Raw genomic sequence first — 20,672 nt, forward strand, 5'->3', positions numbered from 1 at the left:
AGTACATATGCCCTGTGGGCAATCCAAAGGCTTTCCAAGGGGAAAGTTGGCAGCCAGGGCTGGGCCTGGGTAGGGGGCCTGGCCTGACTGCCCACCCTCACACCCAGACCACTCACTGGCCCACTCCTCTCCCCAACGTCGAGGATCCCCACCGTCCTCACCACCAGAGTGGATGACAGTGAACAAGGCAGAAATGACACAGACATGGTTCTGTACAAAACCTGAAATATTTTTACTCTTTTAAAACTTTGATCTAAGTTACCTTAGACCTCATGGACTCGATACAAGAGTAATATGAATTGGGAAATAAAACACTTTAATAGCCACAATAAACTTTGTTAGAAATGTACATGTTGCCAAAATAATAATAATAAAATTAAAAAAATAAAAGAGAGAGAGAGAGGAAGAGAGAGAACAGCTTGATGGCCAGGTTAGATTATATAAATGTTCAACAAGGACAGGAAAGGAAACCTTCAAAACGCCGGGTCGGAATAGTCAGGGCCCCACGAGGCTCACCCCTCCCAGCCTCTGGGTCCCGGGGCTGCATCCCCCAAACAGGATGAGCAAGGGTGGCAAGGCCCACGCAAAGCTGCCTCTCCTCATGGACAGAACACCCAGGGATGGGCATATAAACAAAGCTCATAAGAAATGTACAAATATAAAAAGCTACAAACATTAATAAATTACAGCATCACAAAACACAGAAACACTTCACAAGGTGCTAGTAAAATAACTGTACCCCCACCCCCTTCATCAACAAGAAGGAAAGAAAGAGCTGGTATTCAAGTTGAAGATTCCTCTTCAAATGTGTCTGAAATAGATCTTTTGTGTACTGTTTGCTTCTGTAAAGACAGATATAAGGCTGCAAAGACATCACTTGTTTTTCAGGCAATACCTTAGTTCCTAAAAGAAAAAATAATAATAATAACCATAATAATACAAAGAAAGAAGGAAAAGGAAAAGCATCGGAAACCCAACTGTTCATCATACTCGGCAAAAAACTCGTATAAATGTTAATGAAGGACTCTATAGAAAGAAATTCCTAAAGATACTTTTACTCTTATAAAAAAGAAGTTATTTAAAAAGCTATTTACACGCTACATTCTATGAAAAATATGCTTCAGGAAATACATCTAAAATTAAAATACAGGATTGCCTGAGAAACAAATCCAGCCCCTCCGTGTCGATGGGCAGACACGTGGTCCAGGAGCCACCCATGCACTCGACACCAAACGTTAACAGGTGACAAGACAGAAGTGCCTGGCCCCCAAGTCCTCGGGCCACCCGGCCACCATCTGCCCCACCAGGCGTATGGCGGGGTGCCTTGGCTGGGAAGTGCTTCTCGGAGTATAGATGGTCAGGCTGGACGGGGACCACCCATGTGGCTTAGCCTGGGCCCCCTGGGCCCCACACTGTGTCTGGGCCTGAACCCTTCCCTGGGGACCCCATGAGGGCTTCCCCCCCAACACTGACACACTGACCCTGCTGATGGCCCCAGCCAGCCCTGAGAAATGCCCCAGGCATTCAGGGTGCAACACCCACCATCCGGCCCACCACCCACCAGCCGGGGAGCACAGAGGCTCCTCTCCTGGCTGGGCCCAACAGTCTCTGGACTTGTCTGAGAATCACTTGGGAAGAGAAGGGGGGCACATACACACCCCGATCTCTCCTCCTCTTCCTCTCTAGTGTTCTTTGCCTTTTTTAAAGCCTCTGGAGGCTACCAGCCTGTGGCCAGCTCAGACTCTGGGCCTGGTGAGCATTGGCTCACTCCTCCTTCCTTGAAGGACTCATGCTCCCAGTAGAGCTGCAAAGGCCCTGCAATCACACCCATGCTCGGGGATGCCTGGAGGCTGTCCTGAAACTGGAATGGTCCTCAAACTGGCAGGGCCACGTTTCGGGAACTGGTCACTCTAAGCAACTTGAGAAAGGACGTCTGTCCGTATTGGCGAGCTCCGCCCGCTGAAGCAACAGATGCTCATGTGAGGGGGATGGTTGCCGGGAAGAGGCCAGGCCCTCCCTGGGGTGAGGCAGCAAGGCCACCCTCCTGGGGGCTGATGTTTTAGCAGGGCTCCAAGGGTCCTGAGCGGAGCAGAAGGATCCTGGCTTTCCAAACTTTAAAGGAGCAGTTTTCCATTCCGATGAATTTTCAAAATTTTCCCAAGCCTCTGTTTGGCAGTGGCCATGCCCTTTTTTGTACGCTTTCCTGGGGGAGGCAGAGACACAAAAAGGACAGATGAGTGACAGGAGCAGCATGTGGGATGGGGGTCTGTAACCCTCCTGAGCCCCCACCCTGTCTGTAAAATGGGCCTGCAATTCCCAGGTCCAGGGAGTTCTGCATCCCTCCAAAACCACCAATTGTCAACAAAGCACCCCACTCAGAGGCTATGTCGACAAGGGGTTGGGCCGTGGTGAGTAGGGTAGGGACAGGCCAGGGATGGCATTAGGGCCACCTAGAGCCACACTCCCCATGTCCATGGCCGGCTGGGCCTCACGCCCATGGTGCAAGGGATCTGGGGGATGACAGTGGGGAATGCCACGAGACCCGGCCAGCCGTCCCACCCCTAATTCACACAGAGGAGCCTGGGTCACCTTAGGCTCCTCCCAGTGAATCCTCGGCAAACCACCAACCACACTCTGACTTCAAGCCAGGCCCCAAAGCCGAGGCCCTGGGAGTCTGAAGGGCCAGACCTAACTCCAAGGTAACCAGAACCCCCCTGGTGAGTAACCAGAGCTCTTGGTCTTGAAAGGGACCATTTGTTTCACATACTGACGGAGTGCCTGGACATACACACCCCTGGCTGCAGGGACAAAGGAGACCTGTGGTCATCCACAGGGACAGTCTGCAAGTCTAGGTGACTCAGGGTCGGCGGGCAAGGTACCTTTGGCAGCGGTGTTGTTGGGGGATGACGAGGAGGGCCTCCTCGTGGTGAGGAAGACCCCAGGGGCCATGGGCTGAGAGGCACGGCCGGCTTGGGCCCCAGCAAAGGCGCCGGCTGCCGTGTACTCGTGGTCAACCAGGCTGCTGCTGTGGGACTCTGGTGGGGGCTCAGGTGAGCTGCCCTCCTGTGAGGCCTGGCTGCTGGCCGTGCTGGTGGAGGCCGGGGTGGTGGAGGCCGGGGTGGTAGAGGCCGAGGTGGTAGAGGCCGAGGTGGTGGAGGCCAAGGTGGTGGAGGCCGAGGTGGTGGAGGCCGAGGTGGTGCCGGCAGAGGCAGAGGCGGAAGGGGAGGTGGTGTTGGGAGCCAGCTTCCTTTTGGTGTTCTTTTTCTTTTTGCTTTTCTGCTCCTCCTTTGAACAAAACATGCAGGTGTGTCACCCCACAGGGCTGGCCAGGCTTCGGACACTGGGAAGCAGCCTGCAGCCTGGGAGCAGCCTGGTCTGCTGTGCACAAGGCTTCTCCCATGGAGCTGAGCGAGCCAGCACTGCAGGACCAGAAAGGGCTGGATCACACCCGAGCCCCACCGCCAGCCACCACGAGCTCTGCAGAGCAGTACTGGGGCCTGTGGAGAGACCACCAGGCCCCCCTCTGTGAGGTGGGCCGTCCCGGACACAGGGACGTGCGGGATGTGGCACCAGCACTCAGCTGTAGTGGACAGCCTCAATCTGAGTTTACCTATCGGTGGACACGTAGTATGGGCCCCCGCCCCCATCACCCTAACCCCCTCCATTCCCCACCACCCCACTCCGAGCTGCCATGAGACTCTTGCCACCAGTTCCCAGCTTCTCTGCTTCCCACTAGCAGGGACTTGGGAGCCTAGAGGAACCGGGGTCGGCAATACTCAAATGTCCCCAAGGCTGTGACAGCCCCAGACTGGGTGGTCTCCGTACATGAAGGTGGGGGGAGCAGAGGCATCTGGGGAGCCTGAGCCCAGGAGGGGGCCCCCTCCTCACCTGCTGGGACAGTTTGGCTGCAGCAGCTGCCAGCCCGGTCTCAATGGAGGCCACTCTGGTCCCCTCACGCACAGGCCTGTCCTGCCTTGGCACCGACGGGCCGACCCTCGCTGCGGGAGAGAAGGTCAGCCTGCCTCGAGCAGCCACCCACTGCCTGTGCGCCCTCCTGGGATCCCCCAGCCCTGCCCCAGTTTGTCCCCAAATCCCAGGGACAAGACAACTCGGGGAGTGTCAGCATGGGCCCCAACCTGGTGTGGGGCTGGTTTCCCTACACCAGCAAGACAGGAGAGGTCAAGAGGGAAGTCACGTGCTAGGTGAGCCAGACCCCCACCCCGCTGGCTGCCATGATGGGGGGCCAGGTGCAATCGTGACCCTCCCAGGGCTGTTCATTGAGGAGAAACTAGGCAGAGGGCCACCTCAAGACAGGGACATCGCACTGCCCTACTGGCAGGAGCTGGGATGCCTTTGGGCGAGCTTGCAAAAGCACCTGGGCTGAGGTCCCGGGAGAAAGAAGTGGAACCCCAGTCAGGCTCCCGCAGGCAAGTGACACCCCGTCTGAGCCCCCGCACAGAGCTAGTGGGTGTGGAACACGGCTGCTGGCCTTCGTGTGTGGATGGAGCTCCCCTTCCAGCCCCCAGCACTACCTGTCGGGCTGTAGGGAGCATCATCTGAGCCTTTCCTCTTCTTGGAACGGGACTTGAAAACAGGACTGTCCTCATCCGACTCCAGGGAGGGGTAAACTAGAGCGGCAAAGGGGAGAAGGGCTGGGCTGCTGGTGTGGCCACAGGAGGGTGGCTGCTGCAGGCTACTGGCAGAGCTTATGACCGGCATCCCCCAGGCTGTCCCCAGGCTGCAGAGCACCAGCCCTCCTGGTGTGGCTGCCACACGCATAGGCACAGGTGGCCTCTGAAATTGTCAAGCCCAGGCCCCCTTGAGGTCCAGAGAGGGCCAGACAAGGGGCTCCATCCAGCCCCCATGACCAGCTGTTCCTACCCCAGCCTGGCCACCGCACCCACTTGAATGCCCAATTCTCAAAACGTCTCCTCTGCTGCTATCAGAGAAGAAAACATCTGATGTCCACGGAACTGAGTGGCTCTGAAGGACCCCAGGCTAACCTCAGCAAGTCTCTGGAGGAGGGAGACCCACACGGCAGCCCTGGGTGACTCACTGGGTACCTCCTCCCATTACAGGTTCAACCTCCAAGGCTTGTGACACCCGAACTCAGAAAATGGTGCCCAGAAAATGGAGTTCACTCCGCTGTTGATCTGTCAGACCACGGCAGGCCCCTCAGTGAGGCCTGAAAGTGTCCACCAGATAGGGCAGCTCCAGCCTCACCACGGGAGGGCTCTCCAGGGACAGGGTCTCCAGGACAAATACACTGCCCTCAGACCATCAGGACTGAACTGAAAACAGGCCCTGCACCATGGGGGCCAGCACGGCCCTGACCCTGAGGAGCACAGCGCACCCTGCGGGGGCTGGGACATCTATGGGCAATGGGCTGAGGCATGGAGGCAGGTCTTCACTCCAAGTCCCCTGCCAGGCGGCCAACAGCAGCTCCTTCAGAGCCCGTTGGAACCCAAAGTGCCAGGCCTGGAAGGAAGGGCTGCAGTGGGAGGCGAGGGGCCATGCCCCTGGGCAGAGGCCACAGCTATGGCCCAGCCACCAACTCACTGCCCACCTCAGACTCAGGGCCACAAAGCCACTCTGGGCCTCAGTTTCTCTGTCTACACAGACATAGGATGGACACGGTCTCAATGTGTCTGAAATGGTATAGCCACGTGGAGAACAGTTGGGCAGGTTCTCAGAAGGTGAAACAGGCAGCGACCCAGGTATACACCACAGGAGCACCATAGACACAGGCCATACAAAACTCCCTGCACACCAACATTCACAGCAGCACTGTTCACAACTGCCAAAAGGTGGAAGCCATCCAAGTGCCTGTGGATGGATAAAGGGATAAACAAACGTGGTGTGTCCACGTGGTGGAATAGTATTCAGCCATCAAAAGGAACAAAGAGCTGACATGTGCTACATCGTGGATGAAGCCTGAAGAGTATGCTAATGAAAGAAGACAGGCACCAAAGGCCAAGCACTGTGCGATTCTGTTCACGTGACACACCCTGATTAGGAATATCTGCAAGGCAGCATAAATCAGTGGCTGCCAGGGGCCAGAGGAGACGTACTGACTCTTAACAGGTACAGCGCAGGGTTTCCTTTCTGGATGACGAAACGTTCTCAAATTGGGTATGATGATGGTGGCATGCGCATCCCTCCAAATACACTAAGCACCCCTGAGTTACACGCTTTTAAAGGGTGACTTTTAAGGTCTGTGAATCATATCCATAAGAGGGCCCGGCTCCCAACCCCCAGGTCTAGCGCCCCTCCCCGCACAGCGGCGCTCACCGTAGTCCGAGTCCTTGAAGCAGGCGTCCAGGTGGTCCTGCTCCTCCTCGTAATCATCCAGGTCCACACTGTTCTTGGCCGCCCTCTTCAGCAGCCGCTTGCCTGCGCTCTTACTGCCAGCCCCGTTCTTCCGGGTGCCATGGGCCGCCAGCGAGCTGCCCTTGGCCTGGCCAGCACCCCATGTGGTCTGCAGGCAGGAGTCGGAGGCCTGCAGGTTGGCCATGGACAGCATTCCCTGAATGGCTTCCTGTGTGCTGGGGGAGGCGGGGGGCTGGCTGGAGGCACAGAGAGACAGGCACTCAGCCCATGGCCCACACATCCTCCCACTCAGCAGCCAGCAGAGGGTGTGGGGTGGAGGATAGTGGTAGCTGATAACTCCCCCATGGAAAGAGCCAGCTATCCCCGTCCCCTACCCTCCGTTCCCACCCCCCAACACCAAAGGAGGGCTGGAGGCCTTGGGACAGAGAGGGGCATAAAGAGAGAAGAGAGGGAGGGGATGAAGAGGGGCAGAGGGATAGAAGGTGGTAGACAAAGGTGCCATAACTCCTGATCTCTCCTACCAAAAGGTCAACAAGCAGATTCCCCCAGGGACCCAGGCCACGCTCCTCCCTCCCTCTTCCACTCCAGCTGGTTTTGTGCACGCCTCCACCCACCGTGGACTCCTGCGCTCAGCCCCAGCCCCAAGCGCTCCCTCCCCCATGTCTTCAAGGGCATCCTCCCATCTGGTACCTGAGATGGGGCAGCACAGCCCTCTCCCTCCCATGGCACTCGATCTCCCCAGGTGACTCACACCATCTTTTCATGACTGCACCTGCACCAGCACCCAGACCCTCACCCTTGCCCATCACCCCAGGCTTTTGTCCACCTGGGTCAGGATGGCCCACCCCAGCCTCTGGGGAGCCTGGCCATACCTCTCATTGCTCCCTGGGACCCTAGGAAGCAGGACCTGGAGTGGGGCACTTGTTAGCCCTCCTCCCTGGTCGCAGACCCAGGAGGCCCAGGAGCCCCAGCAGCGGGCCCACCCTGTGTGTCTGACATCCAGGCTCCCTCCTGCCTGCCCCATGTGCCCCCAGGGGATGGACCCACCTGCAGGGCTGCCAGACCCAGAAGCAGCCCCCAAAAGTGCCAGTCCACATGGGCCCCTGGTGGTTCTGCATGGTCCCTGCTCCCTCCTCCACTTCCGAGAAGTATTGGAAGCATGTTTAGTAAGACATTAGAACAAGAAGGAGTCCCTGCTCAGAAATAAGGTTCCCAAGATTGAGGCTGGAGGGTGCAGGGAGATGGAGCTGGCCCCAGGAAGCACAGACACAGAGGGTGGTCCCCTGTGGGCCTGGGGGCCCACCGAGGCAAGCTTGGACAAAAGCCATCCTGTGAGGGGTACTGCTGGGCTCCAGGCCAAGGACTCTGCCCCAAGCCAGGAGGAGGCGACGGGCAGGCGCCTCTCTGGGCAGCGCTGCACGAATACCACTTCCCCAAGCCCTGCCCGAGACACACTGGACCACAGCGTTTTGGGGTTTTGCTGGAAGCAAATGGATTACGGCTCCAAAGGCCCAAACAATGGGAAAAATCAAGTATGGTCAGACCGCTGTGGAGAGTCGGGAGCCTTCCAGCAGACTCTCCACCTGCCCCAGCATACCCCCGACCCCCACTGTCCCGCGCCATGACGGCAAAGGGCTACCCAGACCCAGCCAAGAGCACACGGCATTTGGTAGCGGTAATATCATTGTTGTACCATCATCGCTGATGCTTTCTGAGCCCGGACAGGTCCCCGACCCAGCACTAGAGCCAGCAAGAGCTGATAGCTGGCCCCCATCCTCTGCCAGGCTCGCCAGTGCTCTACGAATGAGGCCCTTCCAGGCTCACCCTGAAGGTCTCAGGCACCCTCACCCAGCCTCATGGCCCAGACAAACACCTGGCTTCCTGCAGGGATGGGAGGGTGGGGGCCGGGACACTCACCACGAGGGTCCTCCGGGAGCCAACATGGAAGCCAGCCGCCTGCCTGTGCAGTCTGGACCTCATGGTCCCAGCCCAGCTCGGCTGCAACCTGAGAGGGAGGGGCCTTGGAGCCCAGGGCTGCAGGCTGTCCACGTGGGCCGGCGAATCAAGGAGCAAAGTCTAACTAGTGCGCATGGAAAATAATACCTTAATCCTCCAATTATCATACCAAAATCCTCTCTTTCCCTCGCCCCCAGGCAGTAAACACTAAGGAAACCATCCACAAGAAATTAACATATTTTCCTCCATTTTCTTCAGCTGCCTTTTTCCAAACAGCAAATACTTAAAACAGAGCAAATGGACCATCAAACACTGACCTACACTCCAAATGAGAGACCTGGGAAAGGAACTGCCTGCGGCGGCCGAGGAGACCCAGCCCCAGCAGGCACACATGCACGTGTGCAGGCGTGTGTGAGCACATACGTGTGTGCCTACGGAGCAGTTCACAGCGCATCCTCAAACTGGCTGCCCTCCTCCCGGCAGGCTGCATCCTGCTCCTGGGTTCAGTCAGGAGCCCAAGCTGCAGCACCCGTGTCCCAGCTCCATGCAGAGTTCTGGCACCAGCCCCATCTGCCCTCATCCCAGGGGTGCCTCTCCCTGGGACTCATGGGGGACCCAGGGTGTGTAGGGCACTTCTCCAGGGTCTGAGCATCAACCGGTCACTGAGGTCTCAGCTAGCCATAGCCTTCCCAGAAGAAAGGCACCTCCAAAGAGGTGAGGGGCCAGCCCGGGCACCAACACCTTCCAGGAAAAGGGGGTTCACAGCCAGGCTTCTCCTCCTGGCAAAGGGCCTCAGGTCTGGGTCCCTCCCACCACTGCAAAGGCCACAGGGCATCTCTGCAGTGAGGGGCTTAGGTTTGCTCATCTACAGAAACCACTTAATGCTGAACAGGAAATCTGCACCCCACAGCTCTGTAGAAGCCTCCAGCCATACACTCCACTCCCATGAGAGAAGGCGCCTATGGCTGTCTGTGAGCATAACACTGCACAAATAATGGTAATTTATGAAAGAAAATACAACCATTTGATTTAGCAAGAACGCTTTTCAATCAAGCCCTAATCCGCCTCCCGGAGTCCCACTGTCTAAGACGGGGCTGACGTGCTGCCTCCACGGGCTCATGTAGCCCCTGGACCTCGATTCTGGAAGCACAGACTGAGAGGCAGAGGGGGATGGGTGGAGCGCAGATCTGGAGGACCAAGCGAACCCCGAGCAGGTCACATGAGCCCTGACTTCCTCAAGCCAAGTCCCTTCTGGCTGGATGTCACCGCCCAGCATGGTTAACATTCCAAGACCCCCACGCTTGGGTTCCATTATCAGCAGATGGAGATTCTGGCCCTGCCTCTGCCACTTCCTGGCGGTGCGGCCTTGAGCAAGTCACCGAAGCTCTCTGAGCCTCAGTTTCCCCATCAGTGCAGCAGGACTCTCCTGCTGGCTCGAGGACTAAGAGGGGAGCCACCCCCCACCATGGTGGCTGAGGTCCCCAGAATGGGGAGGCTACAGGGGGCGTGGGCCCTGATCCCTTGGTTGTCTGTCTGTGGTACATGTGGAAAAAAAAAAAAATGGCCATGATGCATAAAAACAAAAGTTAATTGGGATCAAAAGAGAATTTAACTGGGACCACCATGAGAAAAACAAGCCCAGTGGCCTTCCAACAATGCAAAACCCAAAGAGGATGAATCCATTTCTCTCAAAGCAAAGGACTGCAATTGGGCAGGCCTAGGTAGAGAAGACCGCCTGAGCTGAGCAGACACGTGTCCTGGCCTGCCCGACCGCCCAGAATCTCAGGGCCTCCGGGAAAGAACAGCATATACACCAGCAGCCAGTGGGCTCCTGAGGCCGCAGATCTGGATGCACACAGGTCTCGAGGACAGCGTGGTTTGGTTCCCACACACCCCCCAGCTGGTGTGGGAATCTGGGACCCCTGGCCGACCCAGCCCCTCCTCAGGGAGTGGGCTCTCACGTCCCCGAGCTCTGAAGCCATCATCTCCCTTGCCGCAGGTAAGGGCTCTGCAGGGAAGCCAGCTTGGGGTCCCAGAGAGGCCCATTAAATGCCCTTGAGCCCGACACTGGGCACACACTGTGGAATTTTTCTTATGTTATTTTTATGGCATTCAGGAAGTGATGAGACAGAGACAGCTGGGCGTCCTGGCCTGGAACAATCCTGACACCCTCCAGGTGCCCAGCCTGGCCCTGCTTCCCCGCAGGCACCTAGAGGTATGGTGGCCCCACAGACTCCTCCCTCCATGGCCCCAACGCGGAACGACTTCTCACCTGACTCCCCATCTAGCATCTAGAATCATCCGTCCTCAGAGCTCTGTGCCCTTGCTCAGGAGCTCTGCAACACACAGGACCGGCACAGCCAGCCCCCTCTCACCTCTCTGGCCACCTGGCACCATCTCTGCCAGGCAGGGGTCCTGCTCTGGCCGCCTGGCCTCTGGGACGTGGGCTGACGGAGCCCTGCCTGGCCCACCTCTGTGGAAGCACCCACTTCCCCAAGTTCCCCGTGGGCACCGGGCCTACCTGTTGGGGTTGTACTCGAGCGCGCCGACCTCCTCGCTGGCCTGCAGCAGGTCCAAGATGCCCGCAGCCGAACCCCCGCCATCCTTCTTCACTTTGGCATTGCGGGCGGGCTTAGTGTCCGTGTCTATGTGCAGCGAACCCTCATCAGAGGAGTCATCACTCTGCTGTGGGGACAGAGTAGCTGGTCGGAAAAGGACTTGGGGGTAGGGGTAGGGACTACTGTTTCCCTTCAGTGAGAAAAAGAGGTTTTTAAAGAGCCTGTCCTTGTAATGAGCACCATGGGGCTGGCTGACCAGACACAGAGCAGGGCACAGGTGCCAGAGCTCTGCGCTGGGATCTTGGAGCCCCGCCTGCACCATTTCCCCAGGTGAACCTTGGTTCACAGGACCTTACGTGAGACTCCAATATTGAACATAGATACAAGAGGAGTCGGCGTGGCTGGACTGGGAACAGGCAGTGTGCCTGCACCTGAGGGACACCGGTTAATAGCCCCTGGCAAGTGGCTCTGCAGGGACACCTTGGGCTCTGCAGGCAGGGTATGACCCCAACAGGGAACCTGGCTTTCTTGGAGACGGCCACTGCATCCTGGGTTGGACATGCATGGCCTTGGAGGACATCTAACTTAACCCCCACACGTTTGGTGCAAGACCCAAGCCCCAGCAGGTCTGGCCTGCTACTCCCTGTACCCCAGTCCTCCGGCATCAAGGAGATGCACTATCTTCACAGTGGATCTGACTACGGAGGGCAGCTCCCAAGGCCCCACCACTCACAGAGACCTGCAGACCTTCCACAAGTCCCACATCTGCTTTTGTCCCTTTGTGCAGGGTCCCGGGGCTCAGAGCTCCACATCTGGAGCCCAGCCAGCCTCCCCAGGAGAACGTCCCCCTCTGCTCTCCACGCAGAAAGCTCAGTCACCCAGAAGGCACTCGCTTACCTTGTAGAGAGCCGAGTCCAGCTTTGGCTTCGTAATGGGCGTGGGCAGCGGCTCCTTCTTGTCCAGTAGGACTGAAAGCAGAGCATATGGGAGTCAGCAGCAGTTTTGGAGGAGCAGAGGGGGACCCTGGTCCAGCCACACCCGATGCCCACTCCACATGCCTGAGATGGCCTATACGGGGCTGGGCCTGCCCCCTCCCCATGTCCCCCCAACTCACAGGACAAGTCCCTCTTCGGAGCATTTTTCTTCCTCCTAATAGGAAATTCGTCAATCTTGAGCTCCCCGTCATCCGACACGTACTCATACTCATCCCGCACTGGCTGGGGCTTGTCCTCCTTGAAGTTCTGCAAGGCTCCAAACACCCCTGGGCCTGGCTGTGGCTTGAGGGCCTTGGAGCTGGGGCGGCAGAAGTAGGCCGGTCAGTGGACATTCACACAGCCTGGCTAGTGCCTCCAGCACCACCCCCCACAGGCCTTGGAGGACCAACAGCCAGGCTGGAGCCTTCCCAACCCCACAGCCTCCTCTCCAATGTCGTGACCCCAGTGAAGACAGCGCACAACCCACAGGGTGTATGCCTGGCCCTTTCTCGGGCTATTTAAGGTTGTGGCCCCCAATGCCCCCTCACCCTAGCCAACGGATGAGCACGCCTTCTTTCAGGCTGCCCTGGGGCCTGATATAGGCCCAGTGTCAGATGGAGCCGGTGCCAACTGGCCTGGGTTTTCTACAGAGCTATTCTAGAAAAATAATTTCAGGGCCGAGGTGTAGACACAATAGTCTAAAAGGTTTCACACAACTCATCTCTCTCCTGGGGCAAGATAGGGCTACTGCAAACGAGGAGAGTCCAGCGCTCCAGCCGCTGTCTCCCTGTGAGCTGAGGGCACAAGCGCACACTCAGCAGTGGGGACAGCAGGCAGGGCGCAGGCATCTGCGATTCTCAACAGGTACAGCTCTGATTCCCAACAACGGAAACACACAGGACGGCTGGCAGTGAGCCCTGCTGGGTGTAGTCATGAGCTACGTAACACAACACTCACGTACACACACACCCATGTACATACACACAGGTGTGCCATAGTTATAGAATCATGTCTCCCTTTCTCCCTTCCATTTCTAAACTCTGTAGCGCAGTCGGTCAGTCATAGAGTTAATGCTGTGCAGAAGCTCCCCGGGACCCAGCAGCTGAGCTTCAGATACATCAAGGCCGTGCTCAGGGCCATGAAGTCAGGGCAACCGGGCCCCTGCAGATCAGACCCAACCCACCTGCTCACCAAGCAGCCTTGGCACATTGCCGCGAGCTCTTGGGAATAACAGGCCCACTTGTGCCAGGCTCTTCAAGAGCACAAGATGCTGACAGGCTCTGTTCCCCCACCACCTAAAAATGGCCTTCTCCCCCCATCTTGCAGATGAGAAAACTCAGGCCTACAGCAGAAAAGTGGCCCCATTCCCACTGGGACGTGTCTGCTTCCTGATTGCTGGGCACCCACCCTGGACTTTGGATTCAGCATACAACTGGGTGTGGGACCGAAGCCACCGAGGGGCTTCTTGGTGGGCACAGGGTGTCTGGCCCACCAACCTCCCATCTGGCCAGCCCACCACACTGGTCAGCAGATGGAGACCCCTTATACAGTCCAGAACCCGGACACACCAGCTCACACACACATACCCTCCCAGGCGAGGTGCCCCCATCTCTCAGCTCAGTGCCGTCTCCTCCAGGAAGCCCTCCCACCAACTCCCTTGGACACACAAGGCCTCCACAGCACCCCAGGCCCCACAAATCCTTCTTCCATGGCCCCCATCACGGCCATAATTTTAGATGGATTTGAGAGTGTTGGATTCATACCAGTCTCTCCCCACTGGCCTCTAGACTCCATGGTCAAGATCCTGACCCCCACCACGTCCTCTGTGCCAGCCCAGGACAGCCACTCGGCTAACATCTGCCCAGTCACACTCTCCTACTCCTTGCTGGCGCACACCACTGCCCCTCCCCACCTACCCAAGCCTTTTGGCTTAGGAGGCAGGAAGGGAGTCTGCCTGGAGGCCCTCATGAGGGGTGTGCTGAGCAACACAGCCCTGGCTGTGGCTTGGGTGCAGCCAGCTCCGAAGGGGGGCTCACCGCGGAGCCCTCCAGGAGGGTGTATGTGTGTGTCGTGTGTGCACAAGCAGGGGATGTGTGTGTGTGATGTGGGGGGGCGGTGTTCAGGGTGTGTGTGTGGCACGTGACACACGTGCAACCAACCCCTCCTGGCACGAGCACGCACGTACCCTAGCAGTTTCTTGTTGGAGAAGGAAAATGAGAACTTGTTGTCCTTGTTCCCTGACAGAGGAGACTTCTCCAACTTCTGCTCTTCCTCCATCTTCAGTAGGGAGTCGGGTTTGCTGTTCTGAAAAGCAAACCCAGGACCATCCCTGAGCCCCACACAGGAGCCCAGTGGGCAGAGGCAGCTGGACTGGGCAGCCTCCTCCCTCTGACATGTCACCTGGGGACCCACTGCAGCCCCACAGGACCTGCCCACAGGACCTGCCCTCGGATGCTGCCCAGCTCCAGGGAGTGTGAGCTTGAACCAGGGCAGGCCACAAAGGGCAACGCCGTCCATGCTCTTAGGCCGAGATGTGCCCAGGCCAGCCCCTCAGAAGGTAGCTCCATGGAAGCCACGTGCACACCCAGACCCTCAAGGACCTTCACGGCACTGCCCACCTGCAGACAGGCAGACACACACCTGACATCCCCCACAGGCACACACACACACACACACACACACACCACCAAGCCCACACTTGCCCCACACACCACCTTCTTTCACTAACATAGCACCTCCCTGAGGGTAGATTCACTCACCAGCATACCTGTACACACACATCTTACCTTGTACTTCCACTTGGCCTCCGACTTGCTCTTAGTCTGCTCTCGGATTTCCAACCTCTCCACGTCGTTCTGCGTGCTGATAACCTCCTTGTTGGGCACACTCAGGACATTCTTTGTGGCCTAGAAAATACTAGCCATTATCTGGTAGCGGACATGGGTGGGCAGCAGGCCTCCATCAGGCTACAGTACAAAGTGAGTTCCTGCCTCCTGCTGGCCTACATGCATCAGCTAATCCGTCAATCAATCTACCCAACCACCCATCCAACTAACCATCCATCCATCCACCCACCCATCCATTTATCCACCATCTACCTATCTACCCACCCATCCACCCACCACCCATCTATCTACCCATCCATCCACCCAACCACCCATCCACCCACCCATCCACTCATACATTCACCAACCATCCATCTATCCACCAATCCATCCATCAAACCATTCACCCACACATTCATTCATCTACTCTTACTCCTCCCTCCCTCCCTTCCTTCCTCTCTCCTTCCTTCGTTCCATCCATTCATTCATTCATACATTCATCTACCCTCTTCGCCTTGAGGAAGGGAAGATCAATGTGCCCCACTTAAGCCCTGCAACACTAGCTCCAGTGGCCACCAAACCCCTGGGAAGTGAGCAATGACCGCCCACCAGCAGGAAATCACTCAATGTGGCCTGGTCTCAGGGACTCATGGTCCCCAAAGCCCACACCTAAGACCCTCTACTCACATTGGTGGGTCCTCAGGGCCAGGCCTGCCTCTCTCACTGCCACAGGGGCTCAGGCCCCCCAAGGACCTGCCCCCATCACTGGCTCCACCCCTGCCTCCCCACTGCCCTCCACTGGTGCCTCACCCACCTTCAGGTCTCAGCCAATGTCTGGGCCCCAGGGAAGACTCAGCCGGCTTGTCCCCCCAGATGACCCTCAGTGGTGCCACCCTGACCCAGCAGAGACTCTGCTGCCTTCATCGTGAGGGTCTCTCCCCAGCTGCCCACTACACCAAGCTTGTTGGGGCAGAGCCCAGCTGCCCTGGGTCTCTAGCATAAGAACATGGCAGCCCCAGCACCATCCCGCAGGCCTGGTCCTCGGAGGTGTCTGCAGGCCTGCTGACTAGAGGTGGGGAGGGTGAGGCCACCCACCTTGCCCTTCTTAGGAGGCTCAATCTTGGTCAGTGCCTCCTTGGTGTGGGCCTCCAGCAGGTCCAGGTTGGGGATGGTGGGTGAAGCCGAGCCCCTGCACTTCTTCCCCTTCTTCTTGCCCCCGTCCTTGAGCTTCAGGGATTTGGGAGGCTTGGGGGGCTTTGGGGGCTTGGGAACTTTGGACGGCTTGGGCATCTTCACGGTTTTGGGAGTCTTTTTTTTGGACACTTTCTCCAGGAAGGACCGAGGAGGGCTGGCCTCAATGGGGGATGGGGGCTCCTCCTTTTCTCGGTCCCCAAAACAGACCTCGTCCGAGGAGACGGCCGCAGTTACTTCAGGTCGGGAGGCCTTGGAGGCATTCTGGGAAAAGGACAGGGAGAGGTGACCAACCACACCCTGCCAGGAGGGTCTCACAGCCCCAGGCCATGGGAGACACTCGAGCGAAAAAGGAGCATCTGTCTACATCATCAGTGACACGCTCACATTCATCCTACACCATCTGTGTGACAGGCTCACATCAATCTACACCATCTGTGTGACATATTCACATCTGTCCCACACCATCCGTGAGGCAGGGTGCCATCCATCTACATCACCAACCACTTGACCCCTTTACCTCCTTGGTGGGGACTAGACAGGCTCACACAAGCAGGGTCTCAAGGGGCTGAAGTCCCCCCTGCAGAGTCCTTCCCCACCCCCACAGGGAGCTGGAGGGAGACCCCACACTGATTCCCAGGGCTCCCACCAGAAGACTGCAAGTCTACCACCGGGACCTAGGAGTCCAGAGCCATCATGCAGGTGACCCCGCCCCAGAGGGCTAAAGGAGGGGCTGCCTCACACATGGCCATCTCTGGAGGGATACCCAGGGAAGACAGGCAGAGGCCTCCCTCAACCAGGGTCAGCGGGCCCCCGAGGTCAGCCCTACCTCACTGAGCCGGATCTCTTTGGCAAGGTCTTTGATGAGCTGCGATGGTTTGAAGTGCTCTGGTAGCTCATCTTCATGCTCCGCCAAAGCCTGCAGGACAGCCACGCACAGGGTCAGCGGGTCAGCCACCGAGTCTGGGCACCGATGCCCACCCACCCTCCACCCACAGGGGCCCCAAGCAGCCTCAGCTTCTGTGGTTCCTGACTCAGGCCCTCTGTCCCTCCAGGCTGTCCCCCCATCTACCCACCCAGGACCTCTGGCCCCCCTGCCATCCCGATAGGCACAAGGGCAGGTGCTGCCAAAGGTGTGGACTGGCTGCATGGGGTCCTAAGGGAGTTAGCCCACTCTGGCCAGACGCTGCCCCACCGAGGAGGCCCTGCCGTGACTCCACCCTACAGGTGTGGACTGGCTGCATGGGGTCCTAAGGGAGTTAGCCCACTCTGGCCAGACGCTGCCCCAACGAGGAGGCCCTGCCGTGACTCCACCCTACAGGTGTGGACTGGCTGCATGGGGTCCTAAGGGAGTTAGCCCACTCTGGCCAGACGCTGCCCCAACGAGGAGGCCCTGCCGTGACTCCACCCTACAGGTGTGGACTGGCTGCATGGGGTCCTAAGGGAGTTAGCCCACTCTGGCCAGACGCTGCCCCAACGAGGAGGCCCTGCCGTGACTCCACCCTACAGGTGTGGACTGGCTGCATGGGGTCCTAAGGGAGTTAGCCCACTCTGGCCAGACGCTGCCCCAACGAGGAGGCCCTGCCGTGACTCCACCCTACAGGTGTGGACTGGCTGCATGGGGTCCTAAGGGAGTTAGCCCACTCTGGCCAGACGCTGCCCCAACGAGGAGGCCCTGCCGTGACTCCACCCTACAGGTGTGGACTGGCTGCATGGGGTCCTAAGGGAGTTAGCCCACTCTGGCCAGACGCTGCCCCACCGAGGAGGCCCTGCCGTGACTCCACCCTACAGGTGTGGACTGGCTGCATGGGGTCCTAAGGGAGTTAGCCCACTCTGGCCAGACGCTGCCCCAACGAGGAGGCCCTGCCGTGACTCCACCCTACAGGTGTGGACTGGCTGCATGGGGTCCTAAGGGAGTTAGCCCACTCTGGCCAGACGCTGCCCCAACGAGGAGGCCCTGCCGTGACTCCACCCTACAGGTGTGGACTGGCTGCATGGGGTCCTAAGGGAGTTAGCCCACTCTGGCCAGACACTGCCCCAACGAGGAGGCCCTGCCGTGACTCCACCCTACAGGTGTGGACTGGCTGCATGGGGTCCTAAGGGAGTTAGCCCACTCTGGCCAGACGCTGCCCCAACGAGGAGGCCCTGCCGTGACTCCACCCTACAGGTGTGGACTGGCTGCATGGGGTCCTAAGGGAGTTAGCCCACTCCGGCCAGACACTGCCCCAACGAGGAGGCCCTGCCGTGACTCCACCCTACAGGTGGACAAACAAGTCCCCGAGAGGAGGGGGTGCCTGAGTCCTCCACCAGTTGTGAAGTGAATGTGGGCCATCCCTTCTTCCTGGGCACGAGGCCACTCCGCCTGGCCATACAGCTGACGTGAGGTAGGAGGGACACCCTGCATTACTCCAGGCCTTGAGGCAAGAGAAGATGTAGCTGAAAGGGGGCTCTAGGAGGGTACCTGCTGCCCCACCTCCTGGACTCCCCACCCCCACAAGGCCTCCTGCAGGCCTGATGGGATCTGCTCAGACTATGCTGGCACCCCTGATTGGGAGAGAGTCCCTTGGCAGCGGACAGGGAGTCCCAAGGCTGACCAGGCCTCTCCACTCCCTCTGTCCCAACAATCCAGGCAAGATGCCAAAGGAAGTTGGAAGCTGCTTCTCTGGAGGCTCCATTAGAAGTAGCTGCTGCATGGATGCTAGTGAGGGTGCTAACGCTTTACAGTGGGGGCATGAGGTGGGGCCCAGACATGCTGCTTCAGGAGAGCCATGAGGGGCAAAGGGCAGTGCTACTGTGGTGGTGGTGGGGGGGGGTGATGGAGGGGCATGGGGCAAAGGGACTGTCCTAGTCACAGAGCAAAGCCAGCTTCTGAGTTGATGCCTGGGACAGCCAGTAGGACAAAGAGGACATCTCCACTCTCCTCTTCAGAGCCCTGAACATCCAACCAGTCACCGACTCGAGTCCTCCCTGCTCCCTGTGCTTTTGGGTTCGCGCAGTGCTGTCTCCACCACCTGATTTCCGCCCACTGAATCTCCCTGCCGCCCAGCCCCCACCCCTCAGGCCAGGTCCCTAGATGGAGGGCTCTGTCCTGCACCTGCCCCCACCAACAGGTGTCTGACCTGGCCAGGTGGCACCCACCTGCTTTTCACATGCTAGTTCCCACCAAAGGAAGGACAAGCCCTGGGAATGACTCCTCGCCTGCCACCCTCCCTTCTGCCCTGGATCACGCCTAGTACACATCCCTACCTGCTTTTTCGTCCATGATCTGAAAGCACCATTGAGAATTTTAGCTCCTTGGACTAAATGAGGGGGCAGCTGCTTCCCAGACTTGTGAGAACCTGGGGGAAGACAGACGGGTTTGCTCAGAAGGGTGCCCACTCTCACCTGCTGCCTGCAGGTGACTCAAAGCCCCCGTGGTGGGGGACGCTCAGGGCCAGACCTTTCAGAGGCCTCTGCCCACTGCCACCTGCCCAACTGCCAACGGTTCCTCTTGGAACCTCGGGGATGCCCACCTACGATGCCCTGCGAGGGGCAGGATTGGCCTTCCCATTGTCTACACACCAGGCCCCTTATGCAGGTGGCCCAGCTCCTCCCTCCACCTGGTCCCCAGCCTGCATCAGTGAGGGGCCAGAGTCATGCCCCAAACCAAGCATCCCTAGATGCTTTCTGATTCCCACCCTCACACTGCCCCCTGCATAGCTGAAGGATGCTGGGCAGTGGGTCCAGTTCCCACTGGGGTGGCTCAGGGCAAGCACCACCGCAAACACACCCCTGGGAGCTGGAGCCAGCCCCAAACAAAACGGACAGGGCATTCCCCCTTCAGGCAGAGAGCTCAGCGTGGAGGCAGAGCAGCCCCGAGCTCCGACACCACCGGGTGACCATTTGTCTGGCCTGTGGCAAATCCCTGGGTCCTCTCAGCTCTGGGGCTGCTGAGCTGCCAGCCCCTTCACAGAGGAAGGCCTGAGGCAGAGAGGCAGGGGCAGCTCAGAGAGGCCCAGCTAGTCAGCGGTCACCCTGGTCAGGCTGTCCCAATGTCCCCAAGTGTGACTCCACCCACACGACCCCCATTCCGTCTCCCTGGCAAGAGGCCCCTAGGGCAGGGCACTTGCTCTGCCAGGGTGGAGCACAGGGCTTGAATTCAGAGAGCGATGGAAGAATTTCACTGAAACTTGGCCAGCCCAGGTTAAGAACCATTTTCAGCTTTCTCATCTCAAATTAGAGCCAAAGTGCAAAGGTGGTGGTCTCCACTCAGCTCTTATCGGAACACAAAACAGCAGCTTCCTGGAAGGGTGGGTGCTGCTGAAAAAGGAAGCTCTCCGTGAAAGTAAATGCTCCTCCTGGGTCCTTCACCCGGCTGCAGGAAGTCTGGAGACCTGAGCAGGGGTTGGCCACCAGGAGCCAAACGCTGATTCCGAAGGCATGGCCTGGCAGGGCCTAGGATGGAGGGCCATGCCCACAGAAGGCATGGACCCGGTGGAGCCCACCCCTTCTCACAGGCCTTCCACGGGGGACTCTGGCATGCACACCCACCCACCCACAGTACAGCAGGGATGCTGCAGGGGTCCCTGCAGGCCTCTCAATATCCCAACTGAGCCCTGTCAGTAACCACACAAGGCCACAGGAACCGAGCAGAACACACACCAGGTCTGGGAACATGCGGCCAGTGCTCTTTTTGCAACACCAGATGACCCTGCAGGCAGGAGTCCAGTCCAGCCCCACAGCACACAGACAGGAAAAGCAAGGCCCGTGAGCTAAGGAGACTTGCTCAGGGCCCATGAAGGCATCGCTCAGCCTGTTCCCCAGGGCCCAGCCGTCCTGCTGCATGATGGCAGAACTGT

At 58.5% G+C, this 20,672-nt stretch overlaps 1 protein-coding gene across 2 annotated transcripts in view; it reads right to left on the reverse strand.

Annotated features, from left to right (window-relative positions):
- Nucleotides 1-208: 208 nt before the first annotated feature.
- Nucleotides 209-20,672, reverse strand: part of PHF2 (PHD finger protein 2) — a 95,242-nt gene continuing 74,778 nt past the window's right edge. Inside the window, exons 10-22 of one of the 2 annotated variants that reach the window (XM_060301158.1) lie at nt 19,081-19,172; nt 16,664-16,753; nt 15,739-16,098; nt 14,605-14,724; nt 14,004-14,122; nt 11,959-12,137; nt 11,742-11,812; nt 10,808-10,968; nt 6,292-6,566; nt 4,533-4,628; nt 3,889-3,998; nt 2,880-3,285; nt 209-2,203 (exon numbers count right to left, since the gene is read on the reverse strand). In XM_060301158.1, coding sequence (XP_060157141.1) covers nt 2,115-2,203; nt 2,880-3,285; nt 3,889-3,998; nt 4,533-4,628; nt 6,292-6,566; nt 10,808-10,968; nt 11,742-11,812; nt 11,959-12,137; nt 14,004-14,122; nt 14,605-14,724; nt 15,739-16,098; nt 16,664-16,753; nt 19,081-19,172 — 2,168 coding nt within the window. In that variant the 3' untranslated portion in view covers nt 209-2,114. Of the gene's footprint in view, nt 2,204-2,879; nt 3,286-3,888; nt 3,999-4,532; nt 4,629-6,291; nt 6,567-10,807; nt 10,972-11,741; nt 11,813-11,958; nt 12,138-14,003; nt 14,123-14,604; nt 14,725-15,738; nt 16,099-16,663; nt 16,754-19,080; nt 19,173-20,672 lie in introns of both variants that reach the window. The other variant, XM_060301157.1, reaches the window with a different exon arrangement.

The sequence above is a fragment of the Globicephala melas genome, chromosome 6 (genome assembly GCF_963455315.2).
Source record: "Globicephala melas chromosome 6, mGloMel1.2, whole genome shotgun sequence".
Taxonomy (NCBI): Eukaryota; Metazoa; Chordata; class Mammalia; order Artiodactyla; family Delphinidae; genus Globicephala; species Globicephala melas.